Source organism: Acomys russatus, chromosome 27, assembly GCF_903995435.1.
Source record: "Acomys russatus chromosome 27, mAcoRus1.1, whole genome shotgun sequence".
Taxonomy (NCBI): Eukaryota; Metazoa; Chordata; class Mammalia; order Rodentia; family Muridae; genus Acomys; species Acomys russatus.
Genome location: NC_067163.1, coordinates 25,817,978 through 25,838,950, shown reverse-complemented (window position 1 = coordinate 25,838,950; position 20,973 = coordinate 25,817,978). Strand labels below are relative to the sequence as shown.

The 20,973-nt window shown below is 45.6% G+C and overlaps 1 protein-coding gene across 1 annotated transcript; it reads left to right on the top strand.

Moving 5' to 3' along the window:
- Positions 1-15,624: 15,624 nt before the first annotated feature.
- Cldn23 (claudin 23) lies at positions 15,625-16,930 on the top strand. Its single transcript, XM_051169899.1, has one exon. It carries the CDS (start codon positions 15,986-15,988, stop codon positions 16,865-16,867), a length of 882 nt encoding a protein of 293 aa, XP_051025856.1. The 5' UTR covers positions 15,625-15,985; the 3' UTR covers positions 16,868-16,930.
- Positions 16,931-20,973: the final 4,043 nt, after the last annotated feature.

Genomic DNA, 20,973 nt, shown 5'->3' with positions numbered 1-20,973 from the left:
CTACAAAAAAAAAAAAAAAAAAAAAAAAAAAAAAAAAAAAAAAAAAAAAAAAAAAGATGAGGGGGGCAGTATGAAATGTTGTTACTGATTGAAGTGACACTGAAACCAAGTTGCAAGTCGAGGAAATCTTCCAAACAGGTACAAAGAGGCTACAAATGTTAGCAGGTCTATGAAGCCATGATACAACCAAAGCAAACCTTCAGACCCTCATCCATCTCAGATGTTCGTGTCACCATAGGGTGATCCTCTTTAAGCTACATAAATTACCCAAGTTAGATTCAATCCCTGGCACATCCCAGCCTGTCCTTCCCCTATCCACCTGCCCCACAAAACCCCTTTGCCTCCATCTTGCCAGTCTTGGCTTTTTCCATTTACTCCATTATACTGACCTCGCTCAACATGTCAACTTTGCTCCTCTCAAAGCCTGCACGTCTAATGTTGAAGTATAACATTCAGCATCCCCCCAAACTGCAGCACCTCTCAAACTAGCTCTTCCTCCTCCTCTGTGCTGCACTGTGCTGATAAGTAACGACAAAAATCCAAATCAGGCATAATGTACGGTTACGCTGCTTTGAAACTCCTCAGTTCTGGCCTTGAGAACAGATGAGCAATTAAGAGTACTTGATGCACCTGTCAGAGGTCTAGGGGAGGGGAAAAGGTGGAAGAGGAAGGAAAGGTGGGGACAGGAAGATAAGAGTGAGGGGATTACAATCAGGGTGTAATGTGAATAAAATGTAATTAGAAAGAAAGAAAGAACAAAGAGTACTTAATGTTCTTCCAGAGGACCTGAGTTCAGTGCCAGCACTCATGTGAGCCCTTAACGCCAACTACAGGGTCTCTGGTACCATCTTCTGGTCTCCGTGACCACCCAACCAAGCACATTCACACCCATCACACACACACACACCCATCACACACACACACACATACACAGTCACATACACATATACGCACACTTACATACACACTCACACATACAAACACACACACCTACACAAATACATACTCACACACACATACATACACACACAGAGTCACTTATACACACACACAAGCTTCTGTGTGCTCCTTTAGGAATCTCTCCTCCATGGTCTGCTCCCTCTTGTACTTGACCTCAGGCACACACACACACACACACACACACACATAAAATAAGACAAATATTTTTTGAAAAGGACTTTAAAAAGTCAGCTTTTTCATGGCAGTTCTTTGAGGCTAACATTCTAAAGTGAGTTTAGAGGACAAAGTTGACAGAGGACAAGAATCCCGCAGAGTCGCCCTTCCTGCTGCCTCCTTTTTCCAGACTATCCGCCCTGCTCCATTCCTGACCTATACGCAAGAATTTCTGAGCTTTTGCCCTTTGTCTTGTCCCAACATTCTATGACTCACAAACTCACCTAGCCAAGCCCTTTATGATCCAATGCCAATGTCACTCTAGGGAACGTCACTTGCCCTGTTGCCAAAAATAGACTCTACCCATACTGTTTATTGTGTTTACCTCACTAAACAATAGGAAAAGAAGGTTAAAGACTACAATAATGAAACTGTAAGGATATCTGTTCCAAGGAACTATTCTCCTGGCATAATCAGCGGGATTTCTTCTGCTGGAACCTGGAGCAACCAGAACCTGGAACCTCAGGATTCCCTCTAGCGGTTCTCTCTAGGAGTGTCTCAAAGTATAGCAGTGAACAGCCAAAACTATCTCAAATCTCCAAAGGACCCACCTCTTCTTTTTCGCTCACATTTATACCTCCTCTCAGAATTTGTTCAAGGATGTTTTTCAGCTGGTTAACAACCAATCTTCCCCCCACAGTGGTTCGACTTCTAAGGGGACAAACATCACCTGCTCTCTCAGAAGTCTTTTTTTCATCCCCCACTTGTGATCTAAACAAAAAAAACATGTTTATCTCTCATTCAGTTAGTTATTGTCTCATAATAAAGGGCTCTGAGACATGAAGTTGTGAGTGCATACAGCTGGCTGGGATGGAGATGAGATGGATTCATGGCATGTCAGAGGCCTCTGTGCTAGGTGCGAGCCAAGAACCCTTCCATCCTCCAGCTGCATGCACTCACAAGAATGAGCCCAAGAAAAGATCAGCAAGGAACCACTTATCAAAACACAATAGACAGTCAACTTCACGTCTCAGAGCCCATTACTATGGAGCTGGCAAAGTGCATAGACAAAGTGCTTGCTGTGTGAGTATGAGGGCCTGAGTTCGATTCCCCATCTCCCGTGGGGAAGCCAGGCGTGACTTCTTGCTCTTGTAATCTAAGTGCTGGGGAGGTGGAGACTGGTAGAGGTCCCTGGGAACTCAATGGCCTAGCCTAGTTGCTAAGGCCAGGCCCCACAGAGAGAGCCACGGTTGTTAGGGAATGAACCACCATCTTTCTTTGTGTGTGTGTGTGTGGGGGGGGTGAGGCATTGATTGTCCATACTCTGGTAGATGGCCCTGCACCTATGAACATATGGAAAGCACTAATTGGACTCTGGGTTATAAGGATAAAAAAAAAGATGACATGAAGTTGAGAAGGGAGATGTGCTGGAGGGTTTGAGGGGGAGGTGGCAGAGGGAGCGGGAGGTAAATACGATTGGATACATTAGACACATGTACAAAATTCTCAAACAATAAAGAAAATAATCATAAGAGAAACACATTATTAGAAAATAAATTTGATAAAAGAAAGAAACAAACAAATCGGTGGTCCTGGAGAATGACGTGGAGATTGACTTGACGTCAAGCTGCTGTGTGTCTACGCATACACAGGTACAGTCACACACACATGAACATGGACGCGTGTGTGAGACCCCTGGCCCCCCCAACACCATTATCAATTATCTAGTGCCTGTTGCCATGGAACTTTAGACTAGGTCAGTCACAACAGTGTGTCATTTCCTACCCGTGCCCTTACTTCATCTGCTTAGCATGCAGTTCAATAATTGCTCATTTCTCTCCAGAGACATTTCCCCCTCTCAGGACATACAGCGGAGGACTTTTCCCTCCACAAGGTGAGTTTGTTGCCTAGAGAATAATCCTAATTTTCACATGCTCTGTGACAAATGAGTAGCACTGTCAGGACTTCTGAGTCTGAGGCCATTATTTCTCCCAAGAGTTTTCCAGCTGACTAACCCCCTAAATCCAGACAGCATCCTCCCCACAGACCCAATCAGCAGGTATTCCCCAGGCCAGAAGGGCAGCAGCATCTGGCAAGTATTTAAACTTGCTCTTGGGAACCATCAGCAGATGGACAACTGCATGAATAGAACTGCCCATGCATTGTATTTTGAGAAAATCGTGTATTTAAGAAATACATATTCAAGTCCAAAGCCCACACCACACATGGCTCATATATATGGTAAAGGATGGGCCATCACTCTAGGTTTCCTAAAGAGAGATAGCTAGTTCCTTTATGGTTTGTTTTGTTTTAAGACAGGGCTGGCCTCAAGGCTAAGGATAGCCTTGAGCTCCTGACCTTCCTGAGTCCACTCCACAAGTACTGGGGTTATAGCCGCTCCGTACCCATTAGCAGCCCTTGAACTTCATGCGCCCTAAGCAATCACTCTACCAGCTAAGCCACGCCCTCATTTTCTGTAGACTTCTCTCTCTATTCTGTCAGCTGAGCACTGTGTCCACTTGATTATCCTAACTTGGAATTTTATGTCCAGGTGTTCCAGTTAGGTAAAATTATTAAGACTTAGAGATGCTTGTTTGCATTTTGAATAATTAAGAAAAATATTTTGAATTAGCTTTATTATTCTACATAAAAGTTGGCCAGACAGAACCAAATTCTAAGATTTATGGAAGCCCTTTTTCCAAAACTAGCTCAACTTTGTTTATTCATTTAATTTATCTATTTATTTATTTTACTAGCTCAATTTTAAAAGGGGCTACATTTTCAACATTCAATTTTTGACTAATGTATGAAAATCTTGGATCTAAACACAAACAGAGAGAGGGTGAAAGATCAGTTATTGATATTGTCCTCTGCTTGTATTTATGATTGTGTTGTTTGCGGCGGGACATACTGGTTTTGAAACGGAACCCCACGTTGATGCTTGTCTTCTTCCCCAGAGCTACAGAACACCAGCTCGACACTGAGGCTGCCAGTCACTTCAAGTCACTAGCCCCATAGTCAATGTCATACCACCCTCTTCAGGAATATAGGACCCGTTTTTAAACTACAATTCATTGATTGTAAATTTTAGAGACATGAAACATTGAGTGTGAAAATTTGAAATCCATTATTATTCAAATAGAGTCTTATCTAGTTTTTGTTAACATTATAAAAAATAATTTTCTGTACGTGCCTGCTCTGCCCCACGTGTTCCATAAAGACCATCCCACTTGCTCTTATAACTATCCTATAGAACCTGAGCAGCTTCACCAGACAGTGGGTTATGAAAACACTGGTGGCAGAATGTGGTCTGTGTTTGGCTCTGTCCCCGGCCAGGTCTGCTACTCTTTGGTACTTTGCATCCCTCTGCAAGCTGCCTTTCCTCTCTGTACCTCAGACCTCCCATCATGGGGGAAGAAAGCTTACCGGACATGCTTTCTAAGGCTATTTGAGGTTCATTGTTTGCTTGGCTGAAGATGTCCAGGCTGGAGATGTCCCTAGCATGCACAACTAGGCTCTGGGCTTGATGTCCCAGCACTAAACGGAGGCGTGGGGTGGGAAAGGAGAGGAAAGAGAGAGAGAGAGAGAGAGAGAGAGAGAGAGAGAGAGAGAGAGAGAGAGAGAGAGAGAGAGGAGGGAGGAGAGGGAAAGAGAGAAAAAGAAAGAGGGAAGAGAAGGAAGGAGACAGAGCAAGTGAGATGTGAGAGGGGTTGTCCTAGCTTTTCTGAGCCTCACAGGGTCACTTGGCCAGCAGGTGACATTGTGTGTTGCTGTTGATTCAAGTGAACCGAAAAACTGATGAAAGGCTTCCCTGATGGCATCAGGCTTCGCAAACAACTGACAAGTTTTGCGAGTTCAACAGGTTCCCTTCGGAATGGCTTCTACAAGGTGGGGGAGGCAGCAGGTGCCCAACTGACTTGAGAATGGCCCTTTTCAAAGCCTCACGCTCATAAAGGTCTCTATTTTACAACACACTTTTTACACAGCAACTGTCATGCTCAGCCTGTGAGGAGACAATGCCCTGAGGTAGTCAGCATGCATGCTGGTGATTGTGTGACTCCCTTGTTTCTCACATCATGGTGGTCTCTGTAAAATTCACCCTGTTTCTGTTTGGCAAATCATCAGTGCAGATAACAGAAAACAGGAATCGTACTTTCCTGGACTGCTGTGCATTGTCTTTTAACTAGTAAACAGTATCAATGAATCAGTATGCCCCACCCCTTGAGGTACTACAGGAAATTGCTGCCCAAGCGAAGGGGCCATTGTGCCCTTTCATATTGCTTTTTATTCAAGTCTAGAGAACCTACCAATCAAAACTGATGGTTAATTTTTATTCTGTCCAAAATAACAAATCCTCGTGGTTTTATTAGTTCCTGTAAAGTACCTATTGCTCTTTATTTTTAGGCTAAAATTTTCTTATAAATCCAGTTTAATTCTCCTAGTAAAACTTATAGTAAGACACATGCATAATTGTCTGTGTTTTTAGGCTTGGAGTAGTTTCACACATCCCCAGTATTCACATAGCATGACACTGTAAACATAACACTAGGTCATTCAGAGACTCATCTTACCTGTGTAGCAGCCAGGAAAGGTATGCAGAGCTCCAGAAAGAAAGAAAAAACACGCTTCTCAATACTTCTCAGCAGAGTTGATATGATATTAAAGATAGCCTATTGGAAAAAATAAAGTAAATATTAAGGCTCAGAATAATGCCAATGATAAATTATGACTATTATAACATGCCAGATTTTTCTACTTCTGTGTGCTTCTATAGTGTTTCCATGTAATGCACACAAAAGACGAATGCTTAGAAATAAAGGAAATGGAATGTGTGCCCGCTGTTTAGTGTGTGCGTGTGTGTGTGTGTGTTTCTGTGACTTGTTTGATGTCACATTAAAACAGACAGTAGCTCTGTGTTTTCCATATGAGATTAGACTTAATTGTGGCCATAAATGACTGTATGCATACAATTATGAAAGCGGAGTGTCTGTCATAAGGATGCAAGGTTGGCTGGGTATGACGGCTGCCTCACTCCTTTAAGGCAGACAGATGCAAGAGGGATCTCTATGACAAGGCTGGCCTGGTTGCCATAGGAGCTCCAGGCCACCCGCGGTGACAGTGCAGTGAAACTGTCAAAAGGAAAAAGTAAAAAAAAAAAATTTTTTTTTTTCTTCTCTTCAGTGGAAAAGAAATTGAGCAACTTAATTTTAAAATCATCATTTTGTTTTGGGAAAGGAACTGCGTCAAAGCTCAAAGGAAACCGATCAACTGCAAACCGCGTCCCGGCAGGGTAACCCAAGCTGACATTTTGGTAACCCACTTTTAACAGTTTTCTATTTCACACTCTGGTGAGTCTCCTCCTAATAAATGTTCCCATATTTTCTATTTATTTCTTTGGAACAAATGTTAATTCAGAAACAAAAGGTCAGCCACATAATAAAGCTCTGAAAACCAGACTCCACATCATCTCAGGATGAAATGCATCCTTTCTCTATCTCCAGCAGGGTTACAAGAGTTTTTGTTTATTTTTTGTTTTGTTTCGTTTATTTTTTGAGACAGAACTCTCACTCTGGTGCCATGGCTGGCCTGAAACTTTCCAGTAAGAATTTTTGTTCTGATTAACTCAAACTGAGTACATTTCCCCTTTTGCTATCCTACTCTGTTTTGCATGTATGGGAAGAAGCAGCCAGGTGACTTGTCGCCCTGAGCTTGCTCTTATTCTCCCCGGTGGCACCAGCACACTCCGTCCATGCTCACTAAGGTGCTGAGCTTTCTCACTGTTTCCCAAACAAATACAAAATACTAACCTTTTTTCTGATGCACAAGCTAATTTTTCTTCTTCCAATTTTGTTTGAAATTTCCTCTCATTGTTTGACATCAAAAGAATTTGAACTTTCGTACACTGAGCCTTGCTCTTCATAATTGTCATACACATCCATAATCTCACACACACAGAGTCTCACAGTCATACATAATCACACACACACACACACACACACACACACACACACACACACCAGTCACATACACATATGTCATATATAGACTCACATACACAGAGTCACATACACATAGTCACACATACACAATCTCATACATATACAAAGTCACACAGTTATACACAATCTCACACACACACACACACACACACGCACACGTCACATATACATGTATCACACATATACATAGAATCACATACACAGAGTCACACAGCCATACACACACACAATCTCTCTCACATCCAGAGTCACACAGCCATACACACACACACACACACACTCACACACCAGTCACATACACATGTCTCACAGAGTCACACACACAGTCACATAATCATATACATACACAATCTCATACACACACAGAGTCACACAGTCATACACAATCACACACACAGACACACACACATGTCACACACAGTAATACACACAGAGTCACATTCACACAGAGTCACACAGTCATACACAATCACACACACAGACACATACACATGTCACACACAGTAATACACACAGAGTCACATACACACAGAGTCACACAGTCATACACAATCACACACACAGACACACACACATGTCACACACAGTAATACACACAGAGTCACATACACACAGAGTCACACAGTCATACACAATCATACACACACACACAGAAAAGAAGGGAATATCATGGCCACAGTTTTGGGGGTTCTGGTCTAATCAGCCTCTTGCCTTTGACCTATGGTAAGAACAACACACCATGGTGTGATGGTGAAGTGGAGGAAAACTTATCTCATAGCCAGGAAGTAAAACAAGAAAAATAAAGGTTGAGCAAACAAGTAAAGTGATGTGCTAGTGAGCTTCTAGGGGCCACTTTTAAGTCAAGGTTTTATCTACAGTCTATAATAGTAGGTATACGCAGATAAAAAATAATAATAATAACTAGCAGACTTTGCAGCAACATGGGGCGTCAACACTCTATGGCAGTGCCTTCATTTAGAAACAGAGAAAAGGATATAGGCTAATTATTTTTCAGTTTAACTTTATTCTTGATTTCACTGAATTGGCTTTAAGGAAGATGAGCAGTAATGTTTACAGCCTTAATTACTGGACTGTAAAATATGGAGACCAGAGATGAAGAACCTGGTGACATCTGATGGCCTCAAAGTGATGTGGTTAGTGACTTCTCTTGACCAACCACAATTCAAGGTATGAGTTTCCACAGTGAAATCAGTGCAGAAGGTCACAACTTTGTGCTAGGGGGCTCAGAGTCAGGGGGTGGGGGTGGGGTGGTGGAGGGGCAAGCCCTGAAGGCTAATGGGGAGCCCAGCAAGTTCATAGAAATAGTCACTAGATGCTCACATTCTACCTTGAGTTCTGGGGCTGTCAACGGATCCTTACAGGACTTGGGGGGGGGTTGCTTTTCAGAAAGGAGGGCCAGCTGGCACAGGCAGTACTCTCATTAGTGCCCTGCAGTTCTGAGTCATGCTTTGGTTCTCAGTCTCAACTCGGGCGCATGTGGAACAAAAAGATCGGCTCTGCAGTGTCATGCTATGTTCAGTGTGAGTCCCTTTTTCCCTATTTGCAGTGGAAGAAAACTTCCCCAGGGGCTTCCATTTCTTGGTCATGAGTCTCTGGATCTAGCCTGTTGGTCCTTACTTATTATGCTGGGGGCAGGGAGGGGGAATAGAGTTGTTTACTGGAGATGTGTATAACCATCTATTTTGACCAGGCACCCAGTGCCGAGAACACCTTACAGATACAGCATGGGAGACCACATAGCAGAAAGGGGCTTGAGTGCTTGAGTGGGCTGGCACCAAGAGGGGTCTCTAGGACAGAAGAGAGAGGATGACCAAGCAGTCCCTGGCTCATAGGAAGTACACACTAGCTAGAATGGAGGCATGAAGGGATGTGGGAGGCATCCTGACAGAAGTGGGATGATGGAAGTACAACATAGGGCAAGGTAACTTACCCTAGGCTAAGAGGAAATAGGCAGAGGAAGTGAGCACCCGGCAAAGCTCTGAAGTGTGCCTCTCATCTCAGAAGAAGCAGGCAGGACCGTAGGGGAAGAAGGAGGTGCATGCAGAGCCTCAGAGGAAAAAGGGAACACAGACTTTGGGAAAATGGCTTTTCCTAGTTTTTAGTTAGGGTTTCTATTGCTGTGATGAAACGTCATGATTAAAAACAAAAACAAAAACAAGTTGGCAAGAAAAGGGTTTATTCAGCTTACATTTCCAGATCACAGTCCATCATTGGAGAAAGTCAGGCCAGGAACTCGAGCAGGACAGGAACCTGGAGGCGGGAGTTGATGCAGAGGCCATGGAGGGGAGCTGCTTACTGGCTTGCTCCTCATGGCTTGCTTAGCCTTGAGAACCCAGAACCGCTGCCAGCCCAGTTTTGGCCCCACCCACCATGGGCTGGGCCCTCCCCCATCAATCACTAATTGAGAAAATGCCTCACAGCTGGATCTCATGGAGGCATTTCCTCAACTGAGACTCTTCTCTCTGATGACTCTAGCTTGTGCCGAGCTGATACAAAACCAGCCAGTGCACCTGGCTTATATAACACGAGAAGGTAGGGGTGGTGAGAGCCAGACCAAGGGGCCAGGAGGGTAAAGGGTAGATCAAAGGTATGGGTAACGAAAATGACTGGTCTATATAAGAAAGGGCAACTATCAGAAGGACAGCCCAGCCCTTGGGCTGGAGAAGTTTAAGGTAGAGGGCGGGATATGCCAGCCATGCCCTGTAACAGGTAGGAGCTGAGGGGATACTGAGAGAACCTAGTGGCCAGGTCTGCTTTGATATGTTAAATAGGCGCCTCAGATAGCTATTCGTCCTGGGTTTAAGATCCAGCTGTTATGATATAGACAGACTATTCAAACAGCTGTACCTCATCTATGTGCATTCTCTTGCTTGTCAGTGTCCTAATTAGTTTTAACTGTCAACCCGGAACAGCCTAGAGTCATCTGAGAGAAAAGGCCTCCATCAAGGAATTGCCTGGATCAGATTGGCCCGTGGGCATGGGAGGCAGATAGTCTTGATTGCTCACTGATGTGGAAAGGTCTAGCCCATTGTGGGCAGCGCCATCTCTAGGCAGGTGGTCCTGTATAAGAAAGCTTGCTAAGTATAGACCTGTGTGGGAGCCAGCAAGCATCCTTTGAGTCTTCTTCTGTGCCCCCTTTGCTGTGAGTCAGTTCCACGGTCAGAGGTCCTGCCTTCGGGTTCCTGCCTTGGTTCTCCATTAATGATAGACTGTGACCTGAAAGTGATTAATGAAATAAACCCTTTTCTCCACTAAGTTGCTTTTAGTCATAGTGTTTTATCACAGCAGCCACAACAATAACAAGAAAAGAAACTAAAACAGTCATTTATAGGTTAATTTATGGTGTGCCATTTACACCTCCCATAACGGGAAGACTCTGACGTGTCCTAAATTTAATTACAAGGGCCGCAAGGTATCATGGGAAGAAGGATGATGGTAATCAAAAGCTATCGGGTAAAAAGAACAAGTGACCATTTTACATTTTTGAACATGTGTTCTCGCAGCCAGGGATCGCCATTAAGGTTCCGCCCCACCCAATTCCAAATGAGTGACAGCTCGTTCGCTTTATGGACATCCCCCTTGTTAAAAGCTTCCTCAGCTTCATTCATAATGTCACTCTGTATTCGCCAGTGCGGCTTCAGTGCAACAATGTGTGTCTTCCGGGGATTTTCATTCTATTGCCGACAAATGCTCTTAATCCTGATCCGATATAGACTCACTTCAGTCGCTGTGAAGTTGGGAGACACCCCAGAGGCTCCCGTGTTGAAGGTTTGGGTCTGAAACAGAGGTGCTCAGAGGTGTGGCCACTAAGAGGGTAATGGTACCGGTTCGTGGGCCATTGCTCAGGTCACAGCTGGACGGGCATTCAGGCGGCCTTTAGCTTGAGGAAGTAAACCACCAGAGGCGTGACTTTGAAACATAGATTTTTCTCCCCAGTACCCCTCCTTACCAGAGTATGAGCATGTTTCCTCTGCCATGCCCTTCCACTATTATCCACTGCCTTACCACAGAAGAGAAAGGAGGAAGTTATCGGGCATCGAAACCTTTGAGACTGAGCCAAACAAGTGTTGTCTCCTCAGGTGTTTCGTCACAGCAACAGAAAAGCTGACTAACAGCAACCTAGTCTGGATGTTTAAAATTGTTAGAACTCTTCCCAGGTCTTGTTCCCTTTTTAGGCAAACATCTACAATTTCACCATTTCCATTTATTTTTGCAGTTATACTCATGAAACTCCTTGGGCTTGCTAGGTCAGGGTTCTACCACTGAGCTAGGGACTGGCCCTGTTAAGCATCTCTTAATGGATCCAGCCCTTCTATTCCAGAGAATCTTTTGTCTCGAGAGTATGGTGATATGTGGGAGTTGGGGAGGACAGAGTCAGTAGCTTCTAACACTTGGCCATAGAGAATGTCTTTTACATGGTATTCATGCCAGCTTGAACTAAGTCAGGATGGCCATTTCTGGACATCCCACTTCCTGAGAGCCAACAGCAATCTGTTCCGACAAGTCCCACTGCAGGAGAGACGGAAGCAAGCCCATCCTGCTGTGAGTCTTGAAGTAAACTACAGATATCCCACAAAACCACTAACATACACCTCTTTATGCTTTTACAGGGTCTCACTAGGAATCCCACATGGGTTTCAAATTCACAACTTTCCTCCCTCAGCTTCCCAAACCCTGGGATTGCCAGGACATACTGCTACATTCATCTTAAAAATTCCTTTCTTTTCTCCATTCTTTCTGAAAATACCTGCACAAACCCCAGTAGAAAACACCAACAAATATCCATCTTTGTTCTTTGCATTAAAGCAAAAAAAAAAAAAAAAAATACCTTAATTTTAATTTGAAAGTACTTTTAAAAGTGGAGAAATTGGATTCTTTAAAGATCTATTTAAACTAAAGGCAGTGGCCCAGTAGTCAAAGGTGCTTGCTGCACAAGCCTGGAGACCCGAGTTCAACCCCAGAACCTCCATAAAGGTAGAACAAGAGATCTGACTCCGCGGAGTTGTCCTCTGACCTCCACATAGGCACTGTGGCATGTGTATGCACACATACATCATGGACACACACACACACACACACACACACAGAGAGAGAGAGAGACAGAGAGACAGAGAGACAGAGAGACAGAGAGACAGAGAGACAGAGAGAACTGAAATATATTTAAAAAAAAAATAAAGGTCAGAGGAAGCAGAACTTCTGTGGCTGAGGGGAGATTATAAAGGGATGCTGTTGTTTTCCATATGATGGAGCAATTCCACTTATGGACGTAACTCAGAAGAATTAAGAGCCGGTCTCAAAAAGATGTCAAGGCACTCGTTTTCAAAACACAGTTCACAGTAGCTAAAAGGCTGAACTAGCCCAACATGTATTGAGAGGTGACACAATAAACACAAGTGGCACAAACACCATAGCAAACACTATTTAGCCTTGAAAAAGAAGAATTATGGTACATTTCAGGTCCAAAGGAAACTACGTTCCCAAATTCTGGCAGTTAGACAAAAGCCAGCATTCCCCAGGAAACTGTGAAACTGGGTCCCTTCTACCAAAAGGAGCCATTTTCTTTATCACTGGCAGAGGGACACATGGCTATCTGTGGTTCCTATTAGCATACCAAAGAGCATGGAGGCCTCCAGGGCCCCCTCAGGGTCACAGTACCTGTTAGACATTTCAGTGTTCACTACAGCACCCTAGTTCTTCTCGCCTACTCCCCGACCTTAAGCTTCTCCAGTTCATGGACTTCCCTCCCCACAGCTACTCTAATCCTTATAACCCTGCAATTTCAGCTATTCTCTCTTTCCTTTTGCCCCTCCCACACCTCCCTTAACTCTTCCTGATGCCTCTGGCTGTTCTGTCTGTCACTTCTGCAATTTAAAAACAAACAAAACAAACAAAAGAAAAGAAAAACCCCAACTTCCCTTTTAGGACACCATGAAACAGGCATGTGGTCATTTTATGCAGTTACAACACTCATAAACCTTGAATACATTCTGCTTAGCCAAATACCCTGGCCACAAGCCTAGCTGACTTCCATTTGAATGAGAATCTAGTTAAATCTGTGAAGGTAAGGTAGAGTGGTGGTGAGGGCTTCAGGGATGAAAGAACACGCATCACTGTTTAACAGACAGGGTGTGGGTGACAGTTGTGTGATGGGAGTGTGTCTCATGCTGCAAAACTATGCAGTTAAAAATGAGTAAGCCAGTAAATGCTATCATAGGTCCATATGCTGGTGTCTTTGCCTTAACTTGGCACAAGCTAGAGTCGCTCTTGAAGAGGGAACCTCATTTGAAGAATTGCACCCATCAGATTGGCCCATGGGCATATCTGTGGGCGGCATTTCTTGATTAGTGACTGATGTGGGAAGATCCAGCCCACTGTGGATGGTACCAGCCCTGGGCAAGTGGTGCAGGGTTGTATGATAAAGCAATCTGCTCAAGACTGAGGAGCCAGCCAGTAAGGAGTGGGCCCTCCCCAGCTTCTGCTTCAGTTCCTGCCTCCAGGTTCCCACTTTCGGTTCCTGCCCAGAGTTGCTTCCACAATGGGCTGTGATCAGTGTGCAAGTCAAGCCAAGTATACCTTGACCTTCCCAAGCTGGCTTTGCTTGGTGTTTTATCACATCAACAGGAAGCAAACCAAGGCAAAACCCTTAGCCACAATTTATTTATTTTTAAATATAGAGATGGCTCAGTGATTAAGAGTTTCTCCTGCTCTTGCATAAGATGAGGGGTTAATTCTAGCACCCACTTCTGGTGCCTCACAACCATCTCAAGCTACAGCTCTGTAGCTTGTCCTCTGTTGTATACACATTGTTTAAAAAAAAAAAATCATCTTTTTTTTTTTCTAGACAGGGTCTCTCTGTGTACCCTTGGCTGTCCTAGACTCGCTTTGTAGACCAAGCTGGCCTCGAACTCACAGTGATCTGCCTGCCTCTGCCTCCCAAATGCTGGGGTTAAAGACACACGCCACCACGCCTGGCTTAAAAATAGAATCATTTTAAAACCTTAAGTAAAAATATGCCCTTAGGGGTTGGGGGATTTAGCTCAGTGGTAGAGCGTTTGCCTAGCAAGCACAAGGCTCTGGGTTCAATCCTCAGCTCTGGAAAAAAAAAAAATATATGCCCTTAAAAAGTAGTGGCTCTCATCCTCGGAGTTGTTCACCATAGAATGTTCAAAATTGTTACAACACTAAACTGAATGATTTTATTAGTTTTGATTGTAATAAATTATAAAAATATATTTCTTTTGTAAGAAATATAGATAATATAGGAAAATAGTGTAAAAGAACATTTTTAAAGTAAAAGCAGGACTCTTGCCCAAATATAAAGTGCCAAATACTTACAGGTGTTTACGGAGGGAAACAGTTTAGTGTGAAAATCAAAGGAGAGTACAAATAACTCATACATAGGCAAGCAGGAATGCTGGGATGAATTTGAAAACCAATGCCGAAGCAGGTGGTTTTCAATGAGCTAAACACATTACACACATGCATGAGACGTCATAATGAAATCATTATTGTGGCTTATTATATGCTCATTATTTTTAAAAAAAACCTTTAAAAAAGAAACCTAAACATATGCATTATAAACACTGTATTCTGTCAAGTTGGCTTATTGAAAGCTGTACACTAAAGCAGCAACATCGTTAGCTAGCTCCTACCTTTGCCAGTGCAGATTTTCATGGTTTCATTTTTTTTTAACCAATCAAGGAAAATAAAGTGCTCTTCTAATTATACTTCTGTGATTGTAAGTTTGTCTTTTTTCATGAAAAAATAAAAACAAAAACAAACAAACAAACAAAACAAACAAAAACAACCCAGCTAGTTCGCGAGTTTTGGGCCACAATCAAGCATATTCCACCCCTTTACACTTATCTGAAAACATTTGCAGATCCATAGTTTTTCTTCAATATGGTCTAGGCCTGCCAAGTCCTATTCAAGTCTGCTTCAATTTTTTTTTTTTTTTACAAGACTGCAAAGAAAACTCTTTTGCAACTTCTCAACCCAGAAATACTCTCCCTTTCTTATGAGTTAAACTTCACGCATATCGTGGAGCTTTTATTAAGCAAGGCTAGCAAGGTTTCCACAGTGAAACTGGACACACCTCGGGCCTGGAAAACAGGATGCAAACCGGTCCTGTGCATCCCGGGCCGGACCACTCTGCACTGAGTGGCTGCCGGTGGCAGCTCAAATTTTTCAAGGGACACTTGTCACCAGCTGAGGGTGGAGGGAGACTTGTGTCAGCAGGGTCTACGAACAGAATCGGGGAGACTTCGGAAGGGGGTGGGGTGGGGAGGGCTTTCCGACCTGAGATGGACTGAGGAGCAAGGTTGGTGCACCGCCTGGCGACAGGTAAGGCCACAGGAGCAGCCCGCCCCCTTGTCCCGCCTACAGGGAGAGAAGCACCAGGGAGCCAGGGCGGGGCGACCTTTGCTCGGTTCCTAAGACATCCGGGCGGGCGGGGCGAAGCTGCGGGCCTTGGGTGGGGGTGTCCTGGTCCTCAGAGTCCGAGGTCGCCTCTTGCCAAGTGGCCCTGCCGCTCCCGTCCCTCCCACCGGGTAGGGTTTGGCCGCGGGGGCGCATCTGGGCGCGCGGTTTCGGTCTGACCCGACTCTGAGCTAGTTTCGATTAGGGACACTGGCTGGGCGAGAGGGCGGAGCGGTCGAGACGCGAGAGAGGAGGGGACTCGGTGTGAGAGACTCAGTGGGAACAGTCCCGCGCGGGAGACAAAGAGCGTCCAGAGAGCGCAGTGAGCATCGCTACTACCCACTCAGCCTGGCACCTCTCCGACTTGGGGATCCCGGGGTTGGGGTGTGCTGAGGAACAGGCACAGGTGCTGGGGACCCACGAGGCTACGCGAGATGCGGACGCCGGTGGTGATGACTCTGGGCATGGTGCTCACGCCCTGCGGGTTGCTGCTCAATCTCATCAGTACACTGGCCCCTGGCTGGCGGCTGATGAAGGGCTTTCTGGACCAGCCGGTGGACTTGGTGCTGTACCAGGGCCTGTGGGACATATGTCGTGAACAGAGCAGCCGCGAGCGCGAGTGTGGCCAGCCCGACGATTCAAACTACTTCGAGACTCAGCCTGTGCAGGTGGCCCGGGGACTCATGATCACGTCACTGGCCACCAACGCCGTGGGACTGCTGCTGGCGTCGCTCGGCGTGCGCTGTTGGCAAGATGAGCCCCACTTCGGGCTAGCCGGCCTCTCGGGCGTCGTGCTTTTTGCCGCCGGCCTCTTCAGCCTCGTCCCAGTCTCCTGGTACAACCATTTCTTGGCGGATCGCGACGTCCTGGCCGCCCCGAACAGCCCGGTCACCGTGCAGGTCAGCTACAGCCTGGTGCTGGGCTACCTAGGCAGTTGCCTGCTTCTACTAGGCGGCTTCTCGTTGGCGCTCAGTTTTGCGCCTTGGTGCAAAGAGCATTGTCGCCGCTGTCGCAAGGCGCCCCCCTCAGGTCCGCGCCGCAGCAGCATCAGCACGGTCTACGTGGACTGGCCGGAGCCCGCACTCACACCGGCCATCAAGTACTACAGCGGGGGTCAGCATCGGACTCCTCCCGGCGAGCATAGGGCCACCAGCAAGCTCAAGGTTGGATTCCCGATGCCACGGCCACCGCCCAAGGCCTACACCAACCCGATGGACGTGCTTGAGGGAGAAAAGACGGCCACCTCCCAAGGCGGTTCTTCCTCTCGCAGCACTAGGCCCTGCCACAATTCTCTGCCTTGTGACTCAGACCTGTAAACATGGCTCTGCCTGGGGTCTGAGGATGACTTGAACTTGTGCGTTGCCATGACATCTGCCACCAGAACCCTGGAAGCCTTCCTCTAACTGGAGGGCTAGCTTTCCTTTCCTGGGACAAAAATCCTCCCCAGTTACGAGGTTCACTTATCTTTTAAGCAGTTTCACTTTTGTCTCCCAGAGGGACCAGGTCTTCTTACGCAGTGACAAGAGTGGGTGGCATTTTGCATACTGTTAATCACAGTAGCAACAGCAAAATCGCAATCAGCCAACGGGCTTGAAGGAGGCAGTGACCCCTTGAAAGTACAGTATTCTAAGTTACCATGAGCCTTCACAGATGTCACTATTGAGGTGTTTTGTTTTGTTTTGTTTTTCTCCCTGCTTCGGTTTCCAGAGAACTCAAATGGCCAAAAAATGTAAGTCTGCCTCTGTTTGAAGGATGTGCCATAAAGCCAGCAGCTTTAATGGCTTTTATGAAATGTTCACCTCATATTTATGTTTCTTCATGAATACATAATATTTATCTTTTCTGATCACTTACTTTTGCGTAGGAGGCTGAGCTTATTCAAGAGATCGTCTTCCAGAAGGCAGGCGAATGAAAAAGTTGACTCTGCACTGCCCTGGTTCCCTAGATACCTCACCTTGAACAGAGATATATTTTATACAAAACGAACTGTTAAGTTGCATTTGGCTAAAGTCCACATGTACGTATCTTATTTATAAATAAAAAAATTATGTCAGTTTCGGTATCCCTGCAATGGCTTGTCTCCGGTGTCGCTGTGGAGAGTCTCAGCGTTTGTTGCTGGGCAGTTCCTGGCGTCTTAGGCCCCTGTCTGCAATCTAGCACTCATATCTTTGCCCTTCTCTGCCTACAACTGATGAAAGGAGCCAAGGGGCCCACTTAAATCCCAGCCAGCTTTGTGTTTCAGGCTCATGTTGTTTTCAGTGCAAGCCAAGTCTATTGTTGGGGGAAAAAAAAAACTAGAAGCACCAGTTTCGGGGATGAGGGTAGAGGTTCTTCGCTCCTTTTGTTGCACAGGCACTTCCTGTCCCAGGTAGGTAGCTGTGTTCCATGAGGGAGCTAAAAGCCCCAGCAGCTCTAGCTTCCTAAGCAATGGAGTTAAAAAGTGCCTTTAGCTGAGCTGAACCCATCATTTAAAGTTCAGAAGCGCAAACCAAGCACTGAGGCATTGCTGTAACTGCGGGGAGCTACAGTTGAAAGCACTGAAACTTGTGAAGGGCCAAGGAGGTAGGAATCCGCAGTCCCCACCACTTGGCAGTGAAATCATCCAACTTTAATATGCAGGCACACCACGTTAGAGTTTTCTTTTCAAGTGTAAAGACCAATGCTGCAGCCGCCCCACCCCCTCAAACTGCTTCCTAAGTAGACCCAGGAAGACCACAGTGCAGATGTTCTCAACCTGTGGGTCGTGACCGCCTTTGGGGATCAAATATCAGATGTCTGGCATGATTCGTAACAGTAGCAAAATTATAGTTATAAAGTAGCAAGGAAAGAATTTTGTGGTTGGGGGTCACCACAACGTGAGGAACTGTTTTCAAGGGCCATAGCATTTGGAAGGTTGAGAAACACCGCCCCGGTGTCCTGGAGGCACACCAAGCGGCAAAGCTTCAGCCTGACTCTGCCTCACTTAATTGCAGTTGGGGGCAGGACCTCAGACTTCTGAGCACGTGCTATATAGATGCTTTAAAAGGTGGGCGCTTACTGTGTATATTGGTTAGGGTTTCTATTGTTGCAGTGAAATACCGTGATCAAAAGCAAGCTGGGGAGGAAAGGGTTTATTTGGCTTACAGGTCTAGATCAAAGTCCATCGCTGAAGAAAATCAGGGCAGGAACCTGGAGGCAGAGGTGGATGCAGAGGCCATGGAGGGGTGCTGCTTACTGGCTTGCTCAGCCTGCTCTCATACAGAACCCAGGACCGCCAACCCAGGGGTGGCCCCACCCACAGGGGCTGGGCCCTCCCCCATCAATCACTAATTAAGAAAATGCCCTAGGCTTGTGGAGGCTCTTATGGAGGCATTTTCCTCAATTGAGGCTTTTTCCTTTCAGATAAACGGTAGCTTGTGTTGAGTTGGCCTAAAAGTAGGCAGCCTACCGTGGGTGTGGAGCTAGAACACAGAGGATGTGTTCAGCTTCCATGTCAGAAACAGAGGTTGCTAGTAGCTGTTAGCAACACAGGCACCTAACAGCTTAGACAACCTGGTTTCTTGAAAGTACCGAATTCTACCTGCATCTTGAGCCCAAGTACTGCTAGTGTGTACTGCTGTTGAACAGAGTTGGTTTGTTGAGCCCTTTACTTTTCCTTCCTCCCTTGCTCATTCTCCCCTGGCTTATAGGCAAAGCTCCTTTTCTCTGATGGATTAAAATTTCATCACTGAAAACTAAAACTATCACCCCCCCCCCCCCCCCGCCATCTGCAGAAATGGGCCCAAACTTTTCTTTTAAAATACACCGTTTTTGCTTGTTTGTCATAAAAATGTTCAGGACCGCGTGGGAGGAGACTCCTGCATGGGGTTGGGATCCTTTCTTGGGCGGGTGGTCATTCTCTGCCACAGAAGCACACACTGACAATGGCTTTAAAGAAGTGGTTGATGGAGGCGCTCTCTGGGGTCCTGCTGTGAGTATGGTCCCTGAGCCGACACCGACCAATCAGATGCTGCACTGAACTTAACCGCTCCAAGTCCTTTCTACCTCTGCTATATTACATCAGTCAGCACATAAAGGATGCACCACCATTTAAGGCTTACAGGCTTTCCACGCTGCTCAAGTTTGCCTAGAGGTCCATAGTGCCTGAGAAAGCAAAAAAAGTTGTTTTACACAATCTTAGCTCTGCCTGTTTTCTGGTCAGGCTTTCCCTGGGGACATAAGCCTCACCCAGGAGGAGGAGGAGGAGGCGTGGTTTCCAGAGCAGAGGCTGTGGGAAGGGCTGGCAGGCTGCTTGAGCAACCCCCTCTTCTTTCTTGCCCAGGTCAGCCACCCAGTAAGTATTTAAACCACCTGACATTTTGCAAGCACACTTGTGGATGCTGGAAAACAAAACAGTTTGAGTCTGGCATACTCTAATGAGGGACATTAGAGAGGATGATGGGTGGTAAGTCAGGATCGAGTGATGACAGATGCCCCGGAATGATATTTTAGGAAAAGTAAGAAGGAAAAGGGCTATGTTGGAGAAGAAAAACGAAAGGGGAGAGATAGCAGCATCCCAGGCCGAGGGAATGGTGAGGGGCCATGCCCCTGGACATGTGTCCTTTCTTCTGTGCTTCACTATCCTTCATCCTATAGTCTCTAGGTAAGGACTAGGAGCTAGCAATTAAGACTAGGTATACCTTGACATTTGCTCTTTATTGAGAAAATAATTGTACCTTTAGTAGCAAACATAGTCTGTAACAAGTACAATCAGTGCCACAGAATGCTTCTAGAATAAAAAGCAATTTGACATATGAATAACTGCTGAGGAACATTTTATTCTGCCAGGGCATGAACCGCCCCATGAACCATCCAGCCGGTAACACACTGGAAGCTCTAGCCTTGGATTCTCAGGGTGTGATGGCACATGCCTGTAATCTCAGAATTTGGAAAGTAGAGACAGGAGAATTAGAAATTCAAGGTTAGATAAGGTTATATAGTGAGTTTGAAGCCAACCTAGGGACATAGTGACACTTGCTCCCTGTGCACAAACACACACACACACACACACACACACACACACACACACACACACACACCAATTGCCTTTCCCTCTCCTCATATATAACTTATAATGCATCTAGAAAGGCATATGTATCTGTGGCCACTGTTTCCCAGGGGTAGATGTCACTGCCAATAAGCTTTTTCTCCCTATGTGGGAAGAATAAAAACAGGGACTCATTTATCTATTGCTTTAAATAAAAAAATAATAAAGTTTAAAATTCCCACCCTATCTTGCCCCCATTCCCCACCCGTGTTCCTCTTCCCCTTACCCTCCCAAATCGAGAAAGTCATGAAAACAAAGATTAACTTGTGCAAATCAAGGAGAACAGAGATAAGACTCAGCATCGAGGACAATGCTGACCAACGGGGGGAATGTGGAGGGCTGCCTGCAGTGTGGGCT